At 43.0% G+C, this 21,879-nt stretch overlaps 2 protein-coding genes across 3 annotated transcripts; both read right to left on the bottom strand.

Annotated features, from left to right (window-relative positions):
- Positions 1-913: 913 nt before the first annotated feature.
- On the bottom strand, positions 914-5,892 carry LOC121586119 (IGF-like family receptor 1). 2 transcript variants are annotated; one of them, XM_041902613.2, is made up of 7 exons: positions 5,669-5,892; positions 4,217-4,409; positions 4,027-4,066; positions 3,635-3,755; positions 3,361-3,462; positions 3,056-3,205; positions 914-2,321 (listed from the first exon to the last, which is right to left on the bottom strand). In XM_041902613.2, exons 2-7 carry the CDS (start codon positions 4,381-4,383, stop codon positions 1,999-2,001), a joined length of 903 nt encoding a protein of 300 aa, XP_041758547.2. In that variant the 5' UTR covers positions 4,384-4,409; positions 5,669-5,892; the 3' UTR covers positions 914-1,998. The 2 variants fall into 2 exon arrangements, with proteins under 2 accessions (XP_041758547.2, XP_041758545.2); XM_041902611.2 differs by lacking the exon at positions 5,669-5,892 and adding an exon at positions 4,526-5,265.
- Positions 5,893-15,179: 9,287 nt separating this feature from the next.
- LOC121586129 (zinc finger and BTB domain-containing protein 16-A-like) lies at positions 15,180-16,215 on the bottom strand. The gene is made up of 2 exons (XM_041902627.2): positions 15,544-16,215; positions 15,180-15,440 (listed from the first exon to the last, which is right to left on the bottom strand). Exons 1-2 carry the CDS (start codon positions 15,764-15,766, stop codon positions 15,187-15,189), a joined length of 477 nt encoding a protein of 158 aa, XP_041758561.1. The 5' UTR covers positions 15,767-16,215; the 3' UTR covers positions 15,180-15,186.
- Between the last annotated feature and the right edge of the window lie 5,664 nt (positions 16,216-21,879).

The raw sequence follows: 21,879 nt of genomic DNA, 5'->3' as shown, positions 1-21,879 counted from the left end.
AAGGGACCTCCATTATGTTCAGTTAAACGGTTAGATAACGGTTAGTGTCACCCTTAAAGAGAGTTTGCTGCAGCTAAATCATATCTTTAAGAACTTTCCCTTCACCATTTTTGTATGTAGCAAACACTACCCAATCCAAGAGTGACGAGTTTAGCTAGAAACCTCAGTGTGTCTTTTTTTATGTTAACATTTATTTTATTACTATCATGGCAAATGCTGATTTCCTTTTGCAATAATATTAGGCCTACGTCTTTGCTGCGCTACAGTTGCACATCTTTAGTGAACTAACAAAATCCAGACTCCCTATTTCTCAACATTCAGTGGAGTTAACAAAGTACTGACTTTGACATTCTCTGACATTCTCTGCAATCCACAAAGGGTGGAACACTGTCCAAGTTACACCACTAAGAGATGCATTATAAACTCTATATATACCTGACTGTGTGGACTGACAGCACCCCTGTGCGCTGGAGATCTCAAGCATAGTGTTAGGCCAGTACTTTACTGTAAGTTGCTCAGTAGGATGGCTTTAAGAGAGTATCATGTCTTTGTGTAAAACCTAGACAGGGAGAGAATGCACTCAGCACCTTAACGTTTGCTGTCGTACAACTTTAGACAACGCTGTCAGTCAGTTCAGTCAGACGTATTAGGAAATCAAATCTACACACTGTTGTTCACATATTTACAATAAGAGATTGCTTGAGCTCTAGAATAGTTGTATTTATTCATGTTTCTGTTCAGATTTTGGACTGGTGAAACTAGCTGTGCTTTGTATAAATGGTGGTGGTCTTGTGGGAAATCTTCCTCCCCTCGTTTCCTCTTCTTTCTTTTATTTTAACCTTGATGTTTGAGGACAGTTGTGTATTGCATTTCAGCCTTTACACAAGACATTGTTCTAAAGCAGGTCTTTTTAAATTGTTTTTTTTTATTGTATTTCTTTGTTCTGGTAGAATTTTCATGGAGAGAGTACAGCAGGCCTTAGTATTCGGCAGGCCTTATAACAGGAGAATATCAAGCATACGAGCCCACGCTATTCTTCCCATCTGCGTACTACAGAGAACCCTTCAAGCTAAAGATAATATTCTAAAGGAAATGAGCACTGTCCTTTTGGAATTTTAATACCCAGTAAGGAAGATCTTAAGCCCGCCTGCCTGCGCGACCAATCGGTGAGATGGAGCCTGTATTCCCATGTGTCAATCATCTAACACCCTTAGCAGAGTTTGCCAATAACAGGATGCATCTGGTTTTCAGAGATACAGCTATCCTTAACCTAGCTTCCTTTTCTGCTGAAAACTGGATGTGGGAACATCAATCAGAGCAGTACGTTTCTCTATGCCCACTCCACTCCCCAACCTCTTGCCAGGATTCTACCTCAGTTGTTCTGAACGATGTTAAAGAATACTAATGCAAAAAAGAGGATGATAATATAATAAGAGGAACTTGGTTTTAATGTCCTGCAGAGCTGGCCTGTGTGTTCGATGAAGCATTGAAAGCACTAGTTGGAAACCTGAAGTTACCATGACGACCTCTCCCAGAACTGGTTCAGAAAGCTGTATGTTCTATATGGTAGGGTTATTTTAAAGTATAACAAAGTGTAAAATACATAAAAACTAGAAAATATGTGTGAACTTGTCTTTGTTACCTTGTACAAATAAATCCTGAGTTTGTAAATAATTGTATACATATTTCTAAACCCGTTTAATTTTTCTATGCACTTTTTTTATTTATAATGTTATTTGCTTAATAAAGATGTGAAGATGTTTGAACAAATCAGACTTGGTCATTTGAAAAGTGAATTAAACAACAAATGCAGATATTACATTAATTTCTGTATAAATACAGCAATATCATTGGTTGGTGATAGAATCATGGTGATAATACATTTGATATAAGATGATAATGATTAGGTGGTCATGATTGTGTGAGGGCCAGGTTGGGAACTTGGCCAGGACACTGGGGTTAACATATTTTCCGGACCCAACACAGAACACACTCAGACTAGACAACCTTAAGCAAGGTGAGCTTGGTGAGCACCGCCACTGCATCGTTCCGGTCCATCTCTCTCAGGTGCCTGGCCAGGTGTCCTACAGTCCACTCTGGGTGCTTGGTGGTGACCCCCTCCAGCACGGCCCTCAGGGGGCTCTTGCTGTCCCTCAGGGAGTAGGTGTAGGTGATCCAGGTGGCGGGGAAGGAGCAGCGAGATGCTAGGTGGCTGGTGTTCTTCACCCCAGGTCTCTCCGGGTCCAGCAGAATCACAAGCTCCTCTAGAACATCCAAGTTGTCCAGAACCGTCTGCAGTGGCGCCGACTGGAGGTCAGGACCTGGTGAGACAAGGGGAGGGTAGAAGCTGTTTAGAAGCCTCTTGGACCTAGACTTCAACCATTTTCTGTCCTGCTAAGCATTCAAAATGTAACGAGTACTTTTGGGTGTCAGCGAAAATTTATGGAGTAAAAAGTAGATTATTTTCTTTAGGAATGTAGTGAAGTAAAAGTAAAAGTTGTCAAAAACATAAATATTAAAGTACAAATACCCCCAAAAACTACTTAAGTAGTACTTTAAAGTATTTTTTTCTTAAGTACTTTACACCACTGGTTATGCTCGACCCACTCCGTTTTCCACCTCAAAACACCAGAAAATTGCCAAAAAGAGTAGAACCAGCTCACCTGCTTTTACACTATGATTTTATTATTAGATGTTCATTGTTTCTTTTGAAACAATTATTTTAAAAGGAATAGTTTGAAGTCTTTAATCAATTGAAAGAACTGATTTCTTGAATTATCTATGTGGTCTATATTAAAGGGCACTGAATTTAATATAACAGGCTTAAAATTAAAAATGGGGCACAATTCCTACTTAAAATATAAAAGAGACACAAAAGGGACCCATTTTGTGGAACCACAAAAATGTCAATGGGAGATTTGTGCTGAAAATCGAGTTGCGTGCTAAAACCTTGAGCCTTTTTGCAACTTATGGAACAGTAGTGATGTAGAGGTACTAGTAATACCAATGAACAGCAGACTGGTAGTTCTATTAGTAATAGCACTTGATAACTCACTCAAAAGGTCCTCTAGGCTCCTGGTCTCTGACTGTAGGAGCGCAACCTCTGCTCTCTTACTGCTCCGTGACTGTTGGTTGGTATACAGGATATTGTCTGATGGGAGGCAGTCTTTAAGGCTGACCTTGAAGCACAGCGTATTCTCCTTATCTGTGTCAAACCATAACCATTCAAAAACAGGACAGGAAAAAAGTAAATGGAAGAGTTAAAGCGGTTTTAAGCAAACATGTCAAACCAGATGGTCTGTCATGAGCATGACTGTCTGACTTTTTTTAATTCTCCCTAATGCTCATCATTCTGCTCACCTCTGCTGCAAAAGGCTCTTGATCTTCTCCTTCTCTTCTTAATATAGATGAATAAGAGAAATGCAAGTACAGAGAAAACCAAGATGACAGTAAGCACTATCCCTGAAAGAACACAGAGGACCGTGGCAATGAGTAGTTAAAGACATTCAGCAGTATCCTAACAAAGGCAGTTTAGTCATCTTTTTGAACGGTGAAGAACTGGTATTATCAAACTTAGTACCTTCTAAAATGACTTTTAAAATGGCTCAGATTTGGGGGTTGGGTTGTAACTTACATGCAGTCTGATGGTTGACATGTGAATCACCAGGTACTCTCGGATCAATGTGTTTGGCTGTGGTGGGATTTGATGTTGACACTTGGACCCTTAACGTTGTTGACCGTTGGACCTGTTGAGTCTGAAATTGATGTGAAATCAACATATTAACTCTGTCATTCCTAATTTAATATGTTTGTTTTGTTTGCTCATTGCCCTATTGGGAAGACATTGACCAAAATTGACAACATTTGTGAATACATAGCTTTCCTGGGTCACTGTTGTTGATGTAGTTTGGGTCTACAGAAGAATAACAGCCATGATAAATTTGAGAGTGGTCTTCACAAAGACTACCACACAAATGCTTATAATTAAATAGCATAATCAGCTTCATCATCATAGATGAAACTCACCATGGTACTCAGGGCTCCTTTCCAACAGCCTGTCTGGTCCCTAGACATAGGGTTTACAGTTAAACATGTTACTCAGACAACCAAGAACCCATAGTTTAAGCACCAGATTGAAAACAAACGGGCATCCTTTCTTTTCCTATCAAAATGTTAAGTTACCCTATCCCAGACAGAATTTGCGCTCTCCTCTCACCTCGCTCCGCAGCATTGCGTGTCTGTAGTTGCGTTGCATTCTGACAGCTTTTGATGGATTGGAGGGCAGCTAGAACAGGGTTGGCATTTCACGAAGCTCCCGTTATTGAAGGTCAGTGCAGCACACGATCGATACGGTTTTTCCGATCTTCCCCCATCATCATGCATGCCACAGTTTGGACTAAATTCGTACCCTGGTCGAAAACAAGATTTGTTTGTAGACTACAAGTGCGCGCTGTACACGGAAAAACGTAGCAACATCGAAACTTGATTTCAAATAAAGATCATCTTTGCAGCATGTCGAGCTCACCTGGTCGAATCGGATGATTTTGATGTTGATGACATGGCACACATTTATTTATGGATTTATCCCAAAATGTATCCAAGTCATGAGAGCAATTATTAGAATAGTGGCCCATTTCGTTAACAGATGTATAGAATAGATATAGTGCTATTTGCTAGTAAAAATAAAAGTTGCTGAATGCAGGGTCGGCGTTATGAGCCGCCCTTAGGGGGCCGGGCATGGCCCGCCCTACCGTACCTTGCCCATCCAAATAAAATATTGAAATATTGAGATCATTTATTTCACCGACATGCACGCCGAAAGTTAAAGCATCGTATCAAGCGAAACAGTGCCCCTCTATCTCAGTATGTGTAGACCATGTATCTGATGCTGTCTGCACGAAAAGTGTATGGCATGTCATACTATTTATGGCCAGACAGCATCAGATAGGCCTACATTGGCTACAAATAGAGAGGCGGTGTTTCGCTCGCACGGGTACTTTCTACTGTGATACATTTCACGACAGAGGAAGCCGTGAAGGGAGAGGGCTAACTCGCCAAAATCGGTCCAAAATAAACCCAATTCGTTTCTATGGGAATAGGATGCAGACCTAAACTTGTCGCCTGCCTTCCCGCATTTAGAACAAAGACTCCAATTGTTAGGGCGGAGACATTAGCATCTCGTCATTATATACAGCTCTCTGGTTTCAGCGTCTTGCAAATTGGAAAGACCAGTTGGTGGGTGCACAGAGCACTGTTAGAATGTTGGATTGCCCTAAAGTAAATTGATGTTACGCCAAAATTATATAATTACTCCTGTCTAAATAAAATCGTTTAAAATACTTCACCAGAGAGCATGACATAGCCACAGAGGATCATTAGCTTCTTTTTTTTTAGCTGTGGATTGTTTCAAATCACAATTGTGTTTGGGAAGCACCAATTTGGGTTATGCGTATGTAGCAATAGGTCTAGCTGATTGAGTTGCAGCTGTCAGTGAAAAGCGTCTAAAATATGTGTGAAGATAATGTGTCTCGAGTATAATTTAAAATGTTGCATCAAGAAGAAGGGGAGGAGTGTGTGGCGAAGATATGGTGCGTCTCTCTCCAGAATGCATGCTAATGTAGGAAAGTGCACATTTGGCAATGTCTTATTTCTGATTGTCTTAACTCACCATGTACACCACTAATAAACGGAGCTTCTCAGTCATTTTTTCTTCACCTCACACAAGTCAACAAAGTCTGTTTTATTAACATCCATTGCGAATTATAGTTCTTCATTATTTGAAAAATATTTCCAACACTCCCGGCCTCGATACTCATCAAGCCTCGGTGTGAAATAACAAAATATGATCTGATGATCCCATATATCCAGTGGAAACGTCATTAAAAAAACATCTGTCTGTCCCGAGCTCACTGGCGCAGGAAACTCTGAGGGCCTGGAGTAGGCTAGTTGATACAATGTTGCAAGTTCACTAGTGACAGCTTCCGGCCGGACCCAGTGATGATTTGATTTAATGTTGCACTTCACTGGTGATAGCTCAAGTCAAGACAGATAGAAAGGGAGGCAGACAGACAGAGTAGAGAGATGAATGTGATTGAAAGAAGTTGCATTTTCATCAGGATATTTCCTACAGTTTTTATTTGTTGGCTTTAGGCCTATGTATTTTACTTAGTTGACGATGGAAGTATGATTAAAGTGACAATGAGTTTGAGAAACAAAAAACGTTATTATTGAAATGAAAGTGTTCCACAAAAATGTGCATATAACAATAATCATAACTGGTACACAGATCCGCAGAAATTGTATGATAAATTGTAAACTTCAGGAAACTTGAAACTCACGAGCTGCCTATGGTCTTTACTATTACACACATTTAAAAAACTGTCAAAGTGCAAGCACCTGCACACATGGGAGGTCCCATTAAAAAAAGTGCCCCCCTATGGAAATCAAAGGCCCGTCCAACTGATTCATTCTGCTGCTGGCCCTGGAAAAGGGTAGGAGGGTCCGATTGTGGGAGGTGGCTACATGGTAGTAGATAGAGCTCAACTACATTAGCTTAATTATTGGATATGAGACACATTGCCTGCATTTACACAAGCAGCCCAATTCTGATCTTTTGCCCAATTATTGGCAAAAGAGCTGAGCCGATTGGTCAAAAGACCAATTAATGAAAAGAAATATCAGAATTGGGCTGCCTGTGTAAATGCAGCCTAAGTTATTTGTTCATCTTATTCATTAGTTAAAAGCAGTGGAGGCTCCTCAGAGGAGGAAGGGGAGGACCATCCTCCCCAGCGAATTTCATAAAAATATAAACAGTGAAACATTTAAAAAGTTAACCTTTTTAGATAAAACTATACAAAATATATTCAAATGTCACCAAATAATTGATTAAAAAACACTGTTTTGCAAAGAAGGTCTACAGTAGCCTCAACAGCACTCTCTGGGGTAGCACCATGGTGTAGCTGGGGGACAGCTAGTTTCCATCCTCTAGATACATTGACTTCAATAGAAAACCTAGGAGGCTTGTGGTTCTGACCCCCTTCCATAGATTTACACAGTAATTATGATAACTTCCGGAGTACATACTCCAACCTAGCAGAGCTCTTGCAGCATGAACTGACATGTTGTCCTCCCAATCAAAGGAGAAAGAAGCTAGTACTGAAAGCATAAGCTACAGCTAGCTAGCACTGCAGTGCATCAAATGTGGTGAATAGTTGACTCAAAGAGAGTGAAATACAAAAATGGAACAGTTTTGAACAAATTAATTTCTTCCAAAATTAAGGAGAAGCAAGAGAGAGAGCTAGCTATATTTGGTTGTATTCTTTTAAACTTTCACTTTCACTTAGCTTGCAAATACAGCTAGCTAGTTTAGCCTACTCAAACACCTGGCTCAAACAGAGAGGGGTGCTATGTTAGCTAGCTGACTATGGCTATCCAACACTGGAACTCTTCCAAGTCAAGGTAAGCTTTTGGTTGTATTCATTTATTGCCACCGGGGCCCACCGGTGTAACTGCTAAACTTGCTGCTGGCTACACTGTACTGCATGATTATAGTGTGTTTACTAACACGTTAGTTCTAGTAACTATGTTGACTATGGTGTTAAAATGATGACAATGATGTAGGCTGTGTGTAGAGGTTACGATATGAAGGTTTGGCTTGGAAAGGTTTTTTCACCTGGTCACAGAAAGCTGATGTGTTAGTCCACAAGCGAAGGGAAAAGGTGAGAGGAGGAGAGCGCGTAGATGCGAGAAATAATTATACAACAAAGAGATCGTGCTGTTTGTATGTGGCTGCTATGAAAGTGAACTGTATTTGTGTGTGATCAGGGGTGTATTCATTCTGCTGATTCTGTTGAAAAACGTTTCTTGAACGGAAGCAAGCAGAACAAAACGGGAAAAACATACCTGAATTTGTCCAATAGAAACTCTCGTTTGCAACTGTTGGACTAATGATTACACCCTAGATCAGCTAGTTGCAGGCAATAGTGTGTAACATTTGAATTGACTGTGTCAATGTCTGTCACCTTGATTACTCAAATTTCTCTCTACCTGTGCACCTCCTATAAGTTGCAAACTTTGATTCATAAGCTAGGTTGTAGCAACCTCATTATGGGAATAGAGAAAATTTGAGTATCATGCACTAGCCTAAACCTATCGATGTTACATTGAGCTGGGTGAATAGAATATGAATGACAGTCATCCAATATGCTGTAATAGAAATAAGGCCATGTTCATAAAAATATATATTGTCATCTCTCATCTTAAACGGCACTGACAGCCACTGTTTAAAAGTTGCATAAAGGTAAATGTGTGTATTGGGTTCGCATGAATCTCAGGTGTGATGTCCTGCTCATCATGTGACCAACCAGACTAAGGGATAGTATAAGCAAGCACGTCTGCCTTGACAGACAGACAGACATACAGACAGACGCACTGACCGATGGTCGACGCCTTGACTGGGATGGAGTGTAGGCCGACCTGGCTACCTTTACCTTGAGTTCGGAGTATCAACATTTCATGAGGCAAGTCATATATAATATGTATTTTTCATCAGACTACATTTAATTATTTGTTCAAATTTTGTAGTGCATTTTCTGAATGACTAATAGTTCAACTAGTTTGCAAATGTTGTTTGTGTTTCCTTGTGCTGAGGGGTTTAAATGATTAATTCTTCTTGAAAGAACAACCTCATTCACTTCCCCTCTAAATAAAGCATTTTACTAGTCATACCCCCCTCCCTCTCCAGTGAGGTGTCACTGCAAAAGGAAATATTCTGCCAACACCTGCAAAGACATTTGATCAAGTTCGCCAATGCTATTTCCTTTAGATACTCTTGGCCTAATTCCAATACTTCCAAAGTATACAGCAAATAAGGGCATCGTTGTTACCATAAAAGGTGAATGATGGGTGTTTTTCAGTCCGAGTTTTAATGCTAGTTCACGCATGCATAGTTTCAGGGCGCTAAGTTAAATCTGAGCTGTCCGTGGTTCTGAAATGGGAGCTGGTCAACCACACCTATGACTGTTCCCCTGACTCTGCCAACAAGGTTACAAAATAGTTATGGAAGTGTACTTTATCTCCTCTCTCTGGTCATCATGGATGAACCAGTAATCTGTAAACAGCTTTTAATGAGCTCAGACTGCCATGGTAAATGATCACCTTCTGGGAATACTGGTTGAATCAATGTTGTTTCAATGAAATTACGTTGAACCAACGTGGAATAGACGTTGAATTGATGGCAGTGCCCAGTGAGCTATAACCAGCTGCTCTGGAGATGTAAAGGATACCTGGGATCTCATCACCTGCTGGTTATTTCAAGACCAAGTACTCATCCGTCCCTGTGTTCTGTTGTTGTTGACATGCTCTTATGTTTCTTTAGGTCTTGAATGACTGGGAGTAACTCCCCTGCCATCAACCTTGTTCCCATATCTGAAGACTCACCTTCAGCTATAGTAAGTTGACAAAGGCCAAAGGGGCCCCTAGTGCTGAGGCCAGGGGTTCCACAGGATCCACAGGGACCATACAGGAGGGTCTACGGGGCCGGCAGACATCCATCACCATGGTGGTCTAGACCAGAGCTCCAGGGGAGAACGTTCACTATCATCTTCACCTCATCAACGTGAGGGAAACAAATGTTTACGCAGATGTTTATTAAATATTGATGAATGTTCTTATAACATGATTTGTTAATAGTTTCTTATATTTTCTGAAAAAGTAATTCCAATGATTAGATTTGTTTGCTCAAAAAGGACAACTGAAGCGATAACAGGGTTTTTATTTAATTACATTTTCTATGTTGCCTATATTACAGTTTTCCAGATGAAAAAGGCATCCCCTGAGAAGATGGTGTAGAACGTTTTAAAGTGTAAGGTCAGCAGAGCAGCATGAGGCACGCATGAGGCACTCTCTCTTTCAATTCAATTCAAAGGGCTTTATTGACATGGGAAACATATGTTTACATTGCCAAAGCAAGTGAAATAGATAATAAACAAAAGTGAAATAATCAATCAAACATGAACAGTAAACATTACACTCACAAGTTTCAAAGGAATAGACACATTTCAAATGTCGTATTATGGCGTTGTGCAGTGTTATAACGACGCGCAAATAAGTACAAAAGGAAAAATAAATATGGGTTGTATTTACAAAAGTGTTTGTTCTTCACTGGTTGCCCCTTTCTTGTGGCAACAGGTCACAAATCTTGCTGCTGTGATGGCACACTGGTATTACACCCAACAAATATGGGAGATTATCAAAATTTGATTTGTTTTTTGGAATTCTTTGTGGGTCTGTGTAATCTGAGGGATTTATGTGTCTCTAATATGGTCATACATTTGGCAGGAGGTTAGGAAGTGCAGCTCAGTTTCCATTTCATTTTGTGGGCAGTGTGCACATAGCCTGTTTTCTCTTGAGAGCCTGGTCTCTTTCAATAGCAAGGACATGCTCACTGAGTCTGTATAATATGATATAATATGCCATTTAGCAGACGCTTTTATCCAAAGCGACTTACAGTCATGTGTGCATACATTTTTACGTATGGGTGTTCCCAGGGATCGAACCCACTACCCTGGCATTACAAGCGCCATGCTCTATCAATTGAGCTACAGAGGACCACATAGTCCCAGTGTACATAGTCAAAGCTTTCCTTAATTTTGGATCAGTCACAGTGGTCAGGTATTCTGCCACTGTGTACTCTCTGTTTAGGGCCAAATATCATTCCAGTTTGCTCTGTTTTTTGGTAAATTCTTTCCAATGTGTCAAGTAATTATCTTTTTGTTTTCTTATGATTTGGTTGGGTCTAATTGTGTTGCTGTTGTTGTCCTGGGGCTCTGTGGGGTCTGTTTGTGTTTGTGAACAGAGCCCCAGGACCAGCTTGCTTAGGGGACTCTCTAGGTGTTATGATGAGTTTCTCTGGTATCAAGGAATTCAGGATGCAAGAAAATAGTTAAACGCTTAGATGGAGAGTTGATACAATGTATTTAATACAGTACCGGATTCAACACAAGACACAAGTCAATTGCCTCTTGCTATTTGAATGATAGACATAGAAAATCTCTCAGTTTATATACTGCTTTGCAATCCAATTCTAGCCCACAGTTGCCAAACATTATTAGGTGTCACTCCCAACTACAAAAGTATCATCTTGCAACCCAGTCAGGACATTCCATAACGTACTCATTCTAAGATTAACACAAGTGGCCCTCCAGCCTTCCTGGCACGCAGACATTCTGGCACCCACCAGTGACATAAATAAATGGAATGTCCTCATCCTCAAAGTCCTATGTAACACGTAATATCACTAGGTTAATCTCTTTGTAGGTGAAGGCTTTGTTATGGAAGGTTTGGGAATTGCTTCCTTTTAGGTGGTTGTAGATTTTAACGGCTCTTTTCTGGATTTTGATCATTAGCGGGTATCGGCCTAATCTGCTCTGCATGCATTATTTGGTGTTTTACGTTGTACACAGAGAATGTTTTTGCAGAATTCTGCATGCAGTCTCAATTTGGTATTTGTACCATTTTGTGAATTCTTAGGTTTTTGCATTCTTCATCAAACCATTTGTCATTGTTTTTAGATTTTGTAGATTTGATAGATCTCTCTCTCTCTCTCCCTCTCTCTCTTCCAGACAGACACAGAGTCCCCACGCAGCATCAGCCCCCTCTCCCTTCCTGACATCATGCCCAGTGGCTCCTCCCAGCCTGACCCCCTCATGCGTCCACACAAGAGCACCACGAACTTCCCCCACAGCCCGTACCGGTGGCACGGCTCTATCTGGGGCCAGCGGCCCTTCATCCAGGGCCCCACCGAGGCAGAGCTAGCCCTGTTCCACCGCTGCTCCCAGGCCAACGGTGTGCCCCGCCACGCACCCAGCGTGCCCAACATGGCCAACCCCAGCCCCCTACTGGGTTTCACCCCCAGTCCCCACCACACCCCATCACGCAGCCCCACCCCCAGCCTCACCCGTGACATGGACAGGATGGCCAAGGCTTACAACAAGCTCTTGGAGAGTGAGTGTGCCCACACGCCCACGTTTCCACCAGAAATCTTCAAGCTATGTCAATGTGTTGGGGATCATGGCTAGACAGCAATGTTCAAGTCTTGCCATACATTTTCAAGCAGATTTAAGTCAAACCTGTAACTTGGCCAACATTCACTATCTTCTTGGTAAACATCTTTGTGTTCTAGGTTATTGTCCTGCTGGAAGGTGAATTCCTCTCCCAGTGACTGGTGTAAAGCAGACTGAAGCAGGTTTTCCTCTAGGATTTTGCCTGTGCTTAGCTCCATCCGTTTCTTTTCATCCTGAAGAATGTCAAGCATACCCATACCATGATGCAGCACCACCATGCTCGAAAATAAGGAGGGAGTTACTCAGTGATGTGTTGTGTTGGATTTGCTCCGAACATAAGGCTTTGCATTTAGGCCAAAAAGTGTATTCCTTTGCAGTGTTTCTGTTGTTGTTGCAGTATTACTTTAGTGCCATTATGAATGTTATGAATGTTATTTTTATTCAGTGTATTTGTATTCTTCTTTTCACTCTGTCATTTAGGTAGTTATTGTGGAGTCACTACAATGTTGTTGATCCATCCTCAGTTTTCTCGATCACAACCATTGAACTCTGTAGCTGTTTTAAAATCACCAATGGCCTCATAATAACATCCCTAAGCAGTTTCCGTAATGTCCTGCAGCTCAGTTCAGAAGGACGACTGCATCTTTGATGTGTCTGGGTGGTTTAATACATAATCCACAGCATAATTAATAATTTGACCATGCTTAAAAATATATTCAATGTCTAATTTGTTATTTTTACCCATCTACCAATCACTGGCCTTCTTTATGAGGCTTTAGAAAAGCTCCCTGATCTTTGTAGTTGAATCTGTGCTTGAAATTAAATACTTCAAGTGGGACCTTACATATGTTGTATGTATGTGGGACAGAGGAAGGGGTAGTCATTCAAAAATCTTGTCAACCCCTATTATTTCACACAGAGTGAGTCCATATGTGATTTGTTAAGCCAAATTGTACTTCTGAACTCATTTAGGCTTGCCTAAACTAAGCGGGTGAGTACTTCTGCAGCTACTATATTTTAGTTATTGAATTGTTATTAATTTGTAATAATGTGTCAAATTTTCTTTTCACTTTGACATTAGGGAGTATTTTGTGTAGATCAATCACAGAAAATGTAAATAAAAAATATTTATATCCCACTTTGTAACGCAAAAGAACGTGGAAAAAAATTCCAGGAGGTGCAGACTCTATAGGCACTGTAAATCTGAATCAAACAACATCTAAATGTACTAAACACATATGGTTAAATGAAAATCAAAACTTTGCGTACAAAAAGATTGCTCCAAGTCTTCTTGAGAGAGATAAAGGCCAGACATAGTTGGAAACATTCATATTGTAGTGTCGAGTTAATGTTGCTAATTATTGCTGTGAAACAACGGAGTCCGCTTATACTGAGCTTTGATCATAAGTTTTATTTATATCACAAGATTTCAGCATAAGTTTACAGATGTCAAGATCATCCGGAGAACAGAGTCCCAAAAGAATATGTCTGTTCTGATCTTCTTTGTTCCAACCCAGTACTTATAATCTTTACCCAGGATATGGGCGGTTACCCATACTGACCAATCCCCTGTCTACAACAAACAGACTCCCTCTGTTCTATGGGGTGTCACTCTAAAACGGCTCCCTCTGAAACTGAATAAACATCCTCTCAAATTCCACTTGAAAACATTAGCAAAGTCATAATTCTTCATATACTACAATATGAAACATGGGCACATGTTTTGCTGCCTCTAAATAGTCTTGATGTTTCCTTTCCTTGTCTCTTGGAAATGACTGACTTTTCAGCGCAGCCATGATGGAATGGGAATAATACTGTGCTTGATAATGATAATGCTGCTGGTGCTAGACATTTCTTGTAGTTGGCCACCAGGTTTGCACACATCTCAGGAGGGATTTTGTCCCACTCCTCTTTGCAGATCTTCTCCAAGTCATTAAGGTTTCGAGCCTGACGTTTGGCAACTCGAACCTTCAACTCCCTCCACAGATTGTCTATGGGATTAAGGTCTGGAGACTGGCTAGGCCACTCCAGGACCTTAATGTGTTTCTTCTTGAGCCACTCCTTTGTTGCCTTGGCCGTGTGTTTTGGGTCATTGTCATGCTGGAATAACCATCCACGACCCATTTTCAAAGCCCTGGCTGAGGGAAGGAGGTTCTCACCCAAGATTTGACGGTACATGGCCCCGTCCATCATCCCTTTAATGCGGTGAAGTTGTCCTGTCCCCTTAGCAGAAAAACACCCACAAAGCATAATGTTTCCACCTCCATGCAGCATTCCTCCTCATCCAAACACGGCGAGTTGAGTTGATGCCAAAGAGCTCGATTTTGGTCTCATCTGACCACAACACTTTCACCCAGTTCTCCTCTGAATAATTCAGATGTTCATTGGCAAACTTCAGACGGGCCTGTATATGTGCTTTCTTGAACAGGGGGACCTTGCGGGCGCTGCAGGATTTCAGTCCTTCACGGCGTAGTGTGTTACCAATTGTTTTCTTGGTGACTATGGTCCCAGCTGTCTTGAGATCATTGACAAGATCCTCCCGTGTAGTTCTGGACTGATTCCTCACCGTTCTCATGATCATTGCAACTCCACAAGGTGAGATCTTGCATGGAGCCCCAGGCCGAGGGAGATTGACAGTTATTTTGTGTTTCTTCCATTTGCGAATAATCGCACCAACTGTTGTCACCTTCTCACCAAGCTGCTTGGCGATGGTCTTGTAGCCCATCCAGCCTTGTGTAGGTCTACAATCTTGTCCCTGACATCCTTGGAGAGCTCTTTGGTCTTGGCCATGGTGGAGAGTTTGGAATCTGATTAATTGATTGCTTCTGTGAACAGGTGTCTTTTATACAGGTAACAAGATGAGATTAGGAGCACTCCCTTTAAGAGTGTGCTCCTAATCTCAGCTCGTTACCTGTATAAAAGACACCTGGGAGCCAGAAATCTTTCTGATTGAGAGGGGGTCAAATACTTATTTCCCTCATTAAAGTGCAAATCAATTAATAACATTTTTGTCATGCGTTTTTCTGGATTTTTGTTGTTGTTATTCTGTCTCTCACTGTTCAAATAAACATACCATTACAATTATAGACTGATCATTTCTTTGTCAGTGGGCAAACGTACAAAATCAGCAGGGGATCAAATACTTTTTTCCCTCACTGTATGTGTACAGGTAGGTGCTGCTGATGGTCCAGTCTGGGGGGAAGTCCTGCAGCGGGAGGTTCTTCAGTTGTTTCTGCATAGCAGCCAGGCTGCTACAGAGCTCCAGGCAGGCAGTACACTGGTAGGGCGTGGCCCCGCCGTGGGTCCGCAGGTGCTTGATCATGGCTGAGTAGTCCCTCGACCGCTGGCCACACAGACGTAACTCAAACGGCTTCTCTCCTGGGGTTGACATTGAGAGTGAGCAGGCAAGCACATACACAATGACTGACACATTGAAACACACACACACACACACACCAGCAGTATGAGGGGGATATAATACCTGTGTGTACCCGGTGGTGTGTATCCAGTTGGTGTTTGAGGCTGAACCTCTTGGAGCTGCGTTTACACTGGTAGGGCTTCTCTCCTCCCTGATCTCGCCGGTGGGATGGCAGTGACCGCTCCACCCTGAAGCCACGATCACAGTACTTACACCCCAGAGAGGTCTCACCTGAGCCTGGGGAGGAGAGAGCAACAAGAGGGGGTGGGGGTGGAAGTGTAATCATTCCATGTCATGTAAATTCCTTCTTTCATTTAGTATCTTGTGACGAGTAAATTAATAATTAGTTATAGTTACATTTACATTAATATACATTATGTGTACACAGACAGAATCGTCCACTGAATATCAGTATTAATAAACCTAGCTTAGCTCCATTTCTATTTTGTAATGTGTTTCGGCCCGACTTTCCCCCTGTGCTCCCCACTGCAGCCTGTATAATTGAGCGTATGGGTTAATTGTTTTCTCACACGTCTATATTGATCAGCACAAGCATTGGTGACCATTACCCAATTAAACAATAGTGTCAGGTCCGAGTGATGACCTACTAATAGCACTAAAGGGTGATGTGAGCTGAGCCACATTGCATGCAGATGGGTTCTCTGTAGAGTAGGGGTCACACAAATGACTGTAAAGGCTCATGTCTCTATTTGCACTGTTGTCATAGCAGCAACCTTCTTGACTCTACATTATTTGTTGTCTTAATTTGTGAAGATAAATTCAAAGATGAAATATTTTAAAAATTACAGTGTGTTGTATGAAATGGTATTATACAACTGTAATGTAGCCTACGTGTGTGTCAGTCACACACCTAGATAATGATAACTTGTTAAGACCTCCTTTTACCAGAGATAGTTCTATAAATACACCACATCCTTTCACAAGGTTCAAATTGACAAGAAGAACCTTGGTTTCCTCTCATCGTGTACCTTTGTATTTCTCTATAATCTGACCGAGGTGTGACTCTGCAGTAGAGCTGTCAGCTCTTTAGCCCTTTGGTGGCAGTTAGTGATACTGTTTTACACAGTTACTATGGGGCTCTGTAGAACACATACAGGATGTTGAATGGGGGGGGGGAGATGATGAGAGAAAGAGAGAGAGGTGGGGGAGAGCAAGGACCAAGACCACAACAATAAAGTGTTCACTCCTCTATTAGCTTCCTGTCCAAACCTTCCTTGGCCTCTCGCTTAGAACACACAAACATTTGACATTTTTAGTCATTTAGCAGAAGCTCTTATCCAGAGCGACTTACAGTTAGTGAGTGCATACATTTTTCATACTGGCCCCCCATGGGAATCGAACCCACAACCCTGGCGTTGCAAGCATCATGCTCTACCAACTGAGCTACAGGAGGCTACAAAAAAAACATCTGATATCTAAGCATGATAAGTGTCCCACTTATGGGGACTAAAATGATCAAGGCTGATAAAAGTGACTAGTTGAAGTCAGTGAAACACTCATTATTCAACTAAATGTGTTACTCTGGTCATTCAATTTGGTGGAGACAATCAATGGTGATAATCTTGCATCACATGAATACCGTCTCTCAGTCGTACTGTAATGAGCGAGTGACAGTGCTAACCCCATCACACAAACACAGACTGTAAAGATGTGAGGCTGATTTGACCACCCTACATAGAGTGAAAATAAGATGTAAGCTCTTTTTCTCTTTGGCACTGTATCAAAACCACCAGCACATTGCAGAACATACTGTTTGTTCTGCCTGTTTACCGCACTGCTGCAAAACCACAACTCACTCACTCACTCACTCACTCACTCACTCACTCACTCACTCACTCACTCACTCACTCACTCTCTCTGTCTCTGTCTCTGTCTCTCTCTCTCTCACATTCTCACTCTCTCTCTCACTCTTAATCTCTCTCTTGCTCTTTCTCTCTCCCCACTCTCTCTCTCACTCTTTCTCTCTCTCTCTCTCTCTCTCTCTCTCTCTCTCTCTCTCTCTCTCTCTCTCTCCTCTCTCTCCCCCCCCTCTCTCTCTCTCTCTCTCTCTCTCTCTCTCTCTCTCTCTCTCTCCTTCTCTATCTCCCCCTCTCCCTCTCTCTCTCTCACTCTCTTTCTCTCTCGTTCTCCCTCAAGCTCGCTTCTCTCTCTCTCATGTTTCCTATATGCTCTGTCCCTATGACGATAGAGGTTAAGGGTCACACATTGTTAGAAATGTCACTGCCATGTATCCATTAGAATATTAAGAATACAATCTTAGTTCTGTACAGCTCTCAATACAGTATTCACATTTTGAGATTAAGCTTTTTGCAATTTACCCCAGTTAGAGGTCTAGTAAAAAAGCACTGAATGTTGTGACATTACAGTACCTGAGGGGTTGGTGGTTGAGGCCTGCAGCCATGAGCTGCCCAGGAGGACCTTGCTGCAGTGCTGACAGTCCTGGGTTCTTCCTGGAAGCTCCTGGGAGTATCTGGCCCCATAGACGACAGAGGTTCAAAATAAAACTTTATTTAAAGGTCAAGAGTCAATGTAACTCTTCAGGTCTCAGGCAAGGCAAACACTCGAGCACGGTGGTCACCGAACCACCACTATTAGATAACCCAGTTGATGTGTTGCAATGAGTGTCAAGCCAAAGTAGATTGATTTGCACACCATATTTAGACATCCTGTCCTTCTCCCCTGCCTTTCCAACCAAAGGCTATAGATACCTGTCTATTGATGTCAAATTTAAGCACCCAACTGTCAAAGGTTGGGGTTCTGAGGAAGAGCCAAGGCGTTACAATGGTAATGTATGTTTAGTGTCACATAGAAAAGGGACTTTCCACAGCATCTGACACACTTTGTTAGCTAGACTGAAAAACCATAGGTGAAGGATTTTTCAGAGATTAAAGGAAGAGTAGTAATGCTCTTTATGTGGCCCTAAAATCCCCCAAATAAACAAAAGTGACAAATGTTACAAATGCTACAAAGTGTGCTAAATGGTTTCATACGCCACCTAAATGAAATGGCCACAAATATCAGAGAAACCTCAGAGATCAGCAACAGGAGGGAGGAGGAAGTCAGAGAGTTGTTGACGACCGATAGTTTCCACACTGAAACAGGATCATATAAACACAGTTTTAAGACTACTTACAGTCATACTGTAGTACTCTGATCTGACCCACATGTTAGTTCTGACCTAGGGGTCAAGGTGGTATCTGAGGGAGTGCAGTATGTATCATGTTATGCATGCGCGTGTGTGTGTGCGTGAGCAATGTGTATTACGGTGACCTCATACCAAATTGTAACCTGTATTTCTTTATATATATACAGTTGAAGTCGAAATTATACATACACCTTAGCCGAATACATTTAAACTCAGTTTTTCACAATTGCTGACATTTAATCCTAGTAAATATGTCCTGTCTTAGGTCAGTTAGGATCACCACTTTATTTTGAGAATGTGAAATGTCAGAATAATAGTAGAGAGAATTATTTATTTCAGCTTTAATTTTTTTTCATCACATTCCCAGTGGGTCAGAAATGTACGTACACTCTATTAGTATTTGGTAGCATTGCCTTTAAATTGTTTAACTTGGGTCAAACGTTTCGGGTAGCCTTCCATAAGCTTCCCACAATAAGTTGGGTGAATTTTGGCCCTTTCCTCCTGACAGAGCTGGTGTAACTGAGTCAGGTTTGTAGGTCTCCTTGCTCGCACACGCTTTTTCAGTTCTGCCCACAGATTTGCTCTCGTGCTTCCTTCGCGGTCGGCACCTTCGGTGTCGCCGTTGATCCTCTCCCGCCTGGGCTTCTTCCTTCGCCCAGGGTCCTTTACCAGCTAATATCTCCTCCCATGTCCAAAATGTTTTCCCCACCTGTGTACAGGGTGTCTGCTCCTCCTGGCCACGCTGCTTGGTCCGTTGGTGGTGGGATCTTCTGTCACGTTCGTTGATAGAAGGATTGGACCAAGGTGCAGCGTGGTATGCGTACATGTTTAATAATAATAATAAACACTTGACAAAATAATAAAACAACTGAACGTGAAGTTCTAAAGGCTATACATCAAACAAGCCACACAAACAGAAACAAGATCCCACAACTAAAGGTAGGCAAAATGGCTACCTAAGTATGATCCCCAATCAGAGACAACGATCGACAGCTGCCTCTGATTGGGAACCACACCCGGCCAACATAGAAATACATAACATAGAATTCACACCCTGACCAAACCAACTAGAGAAAACCGGGCTCTCAAGGTCAGGGCGTGACAGTACCCCCCTCCCCCCAACCTGACTCATTAGGGGGAGGGTCCGGGTGGGCATCCAGCCTCGGTGGCGGCTCCGGCCTCGGGCGCAACGTAGGTATTAACCTCTTCTCCCATCCTGCCTCCCCGTTACACGCCCGGTCCGGTCTGGACCCCAGCGCGATGCTCCCCCTCTCAGTCCTCCCACGATGCACCAAGCCCTGTCTGGACCCTGGTGTGGGAGCCCTCGACCCTGGAGAGGCGTTGACTTCTGCTTCCGGCTCGGCAGTCCTCCCGCGATGCACCAAGTCCTGTCTGGACCCTGGTGTGGGAGGCCCCGATCCTGGAGAGGGGTTGACGTCTGGTTCCGGCTCGGACCCCGGTGGAACGGATGGCTCCGGCATGGGGGAAGAGTAGACGACCGGACCCGGACTAGGCACCGGTGGAGCGGACTGCTCTGGCACTGGAGTGAAGCAGCTGACCGGAGCTGGACTTGGCACAGGTGGAGCGGACTGCTCTGGCACTGGAGTGAAGCAGCTGACCGGAGCTGGACTAAGCACTGGTGGAGCAGACTGCTCTGACACCGGAGTGGAGCAGAGGACCCTCGCTGGAGGTCTGGTGCGTTGATATAGATACTTTTGTACCTGTTTCCTCCAGCATCTTCACAAGGTCCTTTGCTGCTGTTCTGGGATTGATTTGCACTTTTCGCACCAAAGTACGTTCATCTCTAGGAGACAGAACGCCTCTCCTTCCTGAGCGGTATGATGGCTGCGTGGTCCCATGGTGTTTATACTTGCGTACTATTGTTCGTACAGATGAACGTGGTACCTTCAGGCGTTTGGAAATTGCTCCCAAGGATGAACCAGACTTGTGGAGGTCTACAGTCTTGACTGATTTCTTTTGGTTTTCCCCTGATGTCAAGCAAAGAGGCACTGAGTTTGAAGGTCTTTAAATACATCCACAGGTACACCTCCAATTGACTCAAATGATGTCAATTAGCCTATCAGAAGCTTCTAAAGCCATGACATCATTTTCTGGAATTTTCCAAGCTGTTTAAAGGCACAGTCAACTTAGTGTTTGTAAACTTCTGACCCACTGGAATTGTGATACAGTGAATTATAAGTGAAATAATCTGTCTGTAAAGAAATGTTGGAAAAATGACTTGTGTCATGCACAAAGTAGATACATTTACATTTTACATTTTAGTCATTTAGCAGACGCTCTTATCCAGAGCGACTTACAGGAGCAATTAGGGTTAAGTGCCTTGCTCAAGGGCACATTAACGTCATTTAGCAGACGCTCTTAGCCAGAGCGACTCACAAATTGGTGCGTTTACCCTATAGCCAGTGGGATAACCACTTTACAATTTGGGGGGGGGGGTTAGAAGGATTACTTTATCCTATCCCAGGTATTCCTTAAAGAGGTGGGGTTTCAAATGTCTCCGGAAGGTGGTGAGTGACTCCGCTGTCCTGGCGTCGTGAGGGAGCTTGTTCCACCATTGGGGTGCCAGAGCAGCGAACAGTTTTGCCTGGGCTGAGCGGGAACTATGCTTCCGCAGAGGAAGGGAGCCAGCAGGCCAGAGGTGGATGAACGCAATGCCCTCGTTTGGGTGTAGGGACTGATCAGAGCCTGAAGGTACAGAGGTGCCGTTCCCTCACAGCTCCATAGGCAAGCACCATGGTCTTGTAGCGGATGCGAGCTTCAACTGGAAGCCAGTGGAGTGTGCGGAGGAGGGGGTGACGTGAGAGAACTTGGGAAGGTTGAACACCAGACGGGCTGCGGCATTCTGGATGAGTTGTAGGGTTTAATGGCACAGGCAGGGAGGCCAGCCAACAGCGAGTTGCAATAGTCCAGACGGGAGATGACAAGTGCCTGGATTAGGACCTGTGCCGCTTCCTGTGTAAGGCAGGGTCGTACTCTCCGAATGTTGTAGAGCATGAACCTGCAGGATCGGGTCACCGCCTTGATGTTGGCGGAGAACGACAGGGTGTTGTCCAGGGTCACGCCTAGGCTCTTCGCACTCTGGGAGGAGGACACAGCGGAGTTGTCAACCGTGATGGCGAGATCATGGAACGGGCAGTCCTTCCCCGGGAGGAAGAGCAGCTCCGTCTTGCCAGGGTTCAGCTTGAGGTGGTGATCCGTCATCCATACTGATA

The sequence above is a fragment of the Coregonus clupeaformis genome, unplaced genomic scaffold, assembly GCF_020615455.1.
Source record: "Coregonus clupeaformis isolate EN_2021a unplaced genomic scaffold, ASM2061545v1 scaf0096, whole genome shotgun sequence".
In the NCBI taxonomy this organism is placed as follows: domain Eukaryota; kingdom Metazoa; phylum Chordata; class Actinopteri; order Salmoniformes; family Salmonidae; genus Coregonus; species Coregonus clupeaformis.
This window is presented reverse-complemented; position numbering and strand designations above follow the sequence as displayed.

Bases quoted from the DNA above. Each gene is read 5' to 3' on its own strand.
- LOC121586119 (XM_041902611.2), bottom strand. From the start codon at position 4,634: ATGGGCCACTATTCTAATAATTGCTCTCATGACTTGGATACATTTTGG. The intron at 3,756-4,026 runs GTGAGTTTCATC...CATCAATTTCAG, and splicing joins AAGGAGCCCTGAGTACCATG to ACTCAACAGGTCCAACGGTC. The intron at 2,322-3,055 runs GTGAGTTATCAA...TTGTCTCACCAG, and splicing joins GAGCCTAGAGGACCTTTTGA to GTCCTGACCTCCAGTCGGCG.
- LOC121586129 (XM_041902627.2), bottom strand. From the start codon at position 15,766: ATGATTACACTTCCACCCCCACCCCCTCTTGTTGCTCTCTCCTCCCCA. The intron at 15,441-15,543 runs GTATTATATCCC...TGTCAACCCCAG, and splicing joins ACACCACCGGGTACACACAG to GAGAGAAGCCGTTTGAGTTA.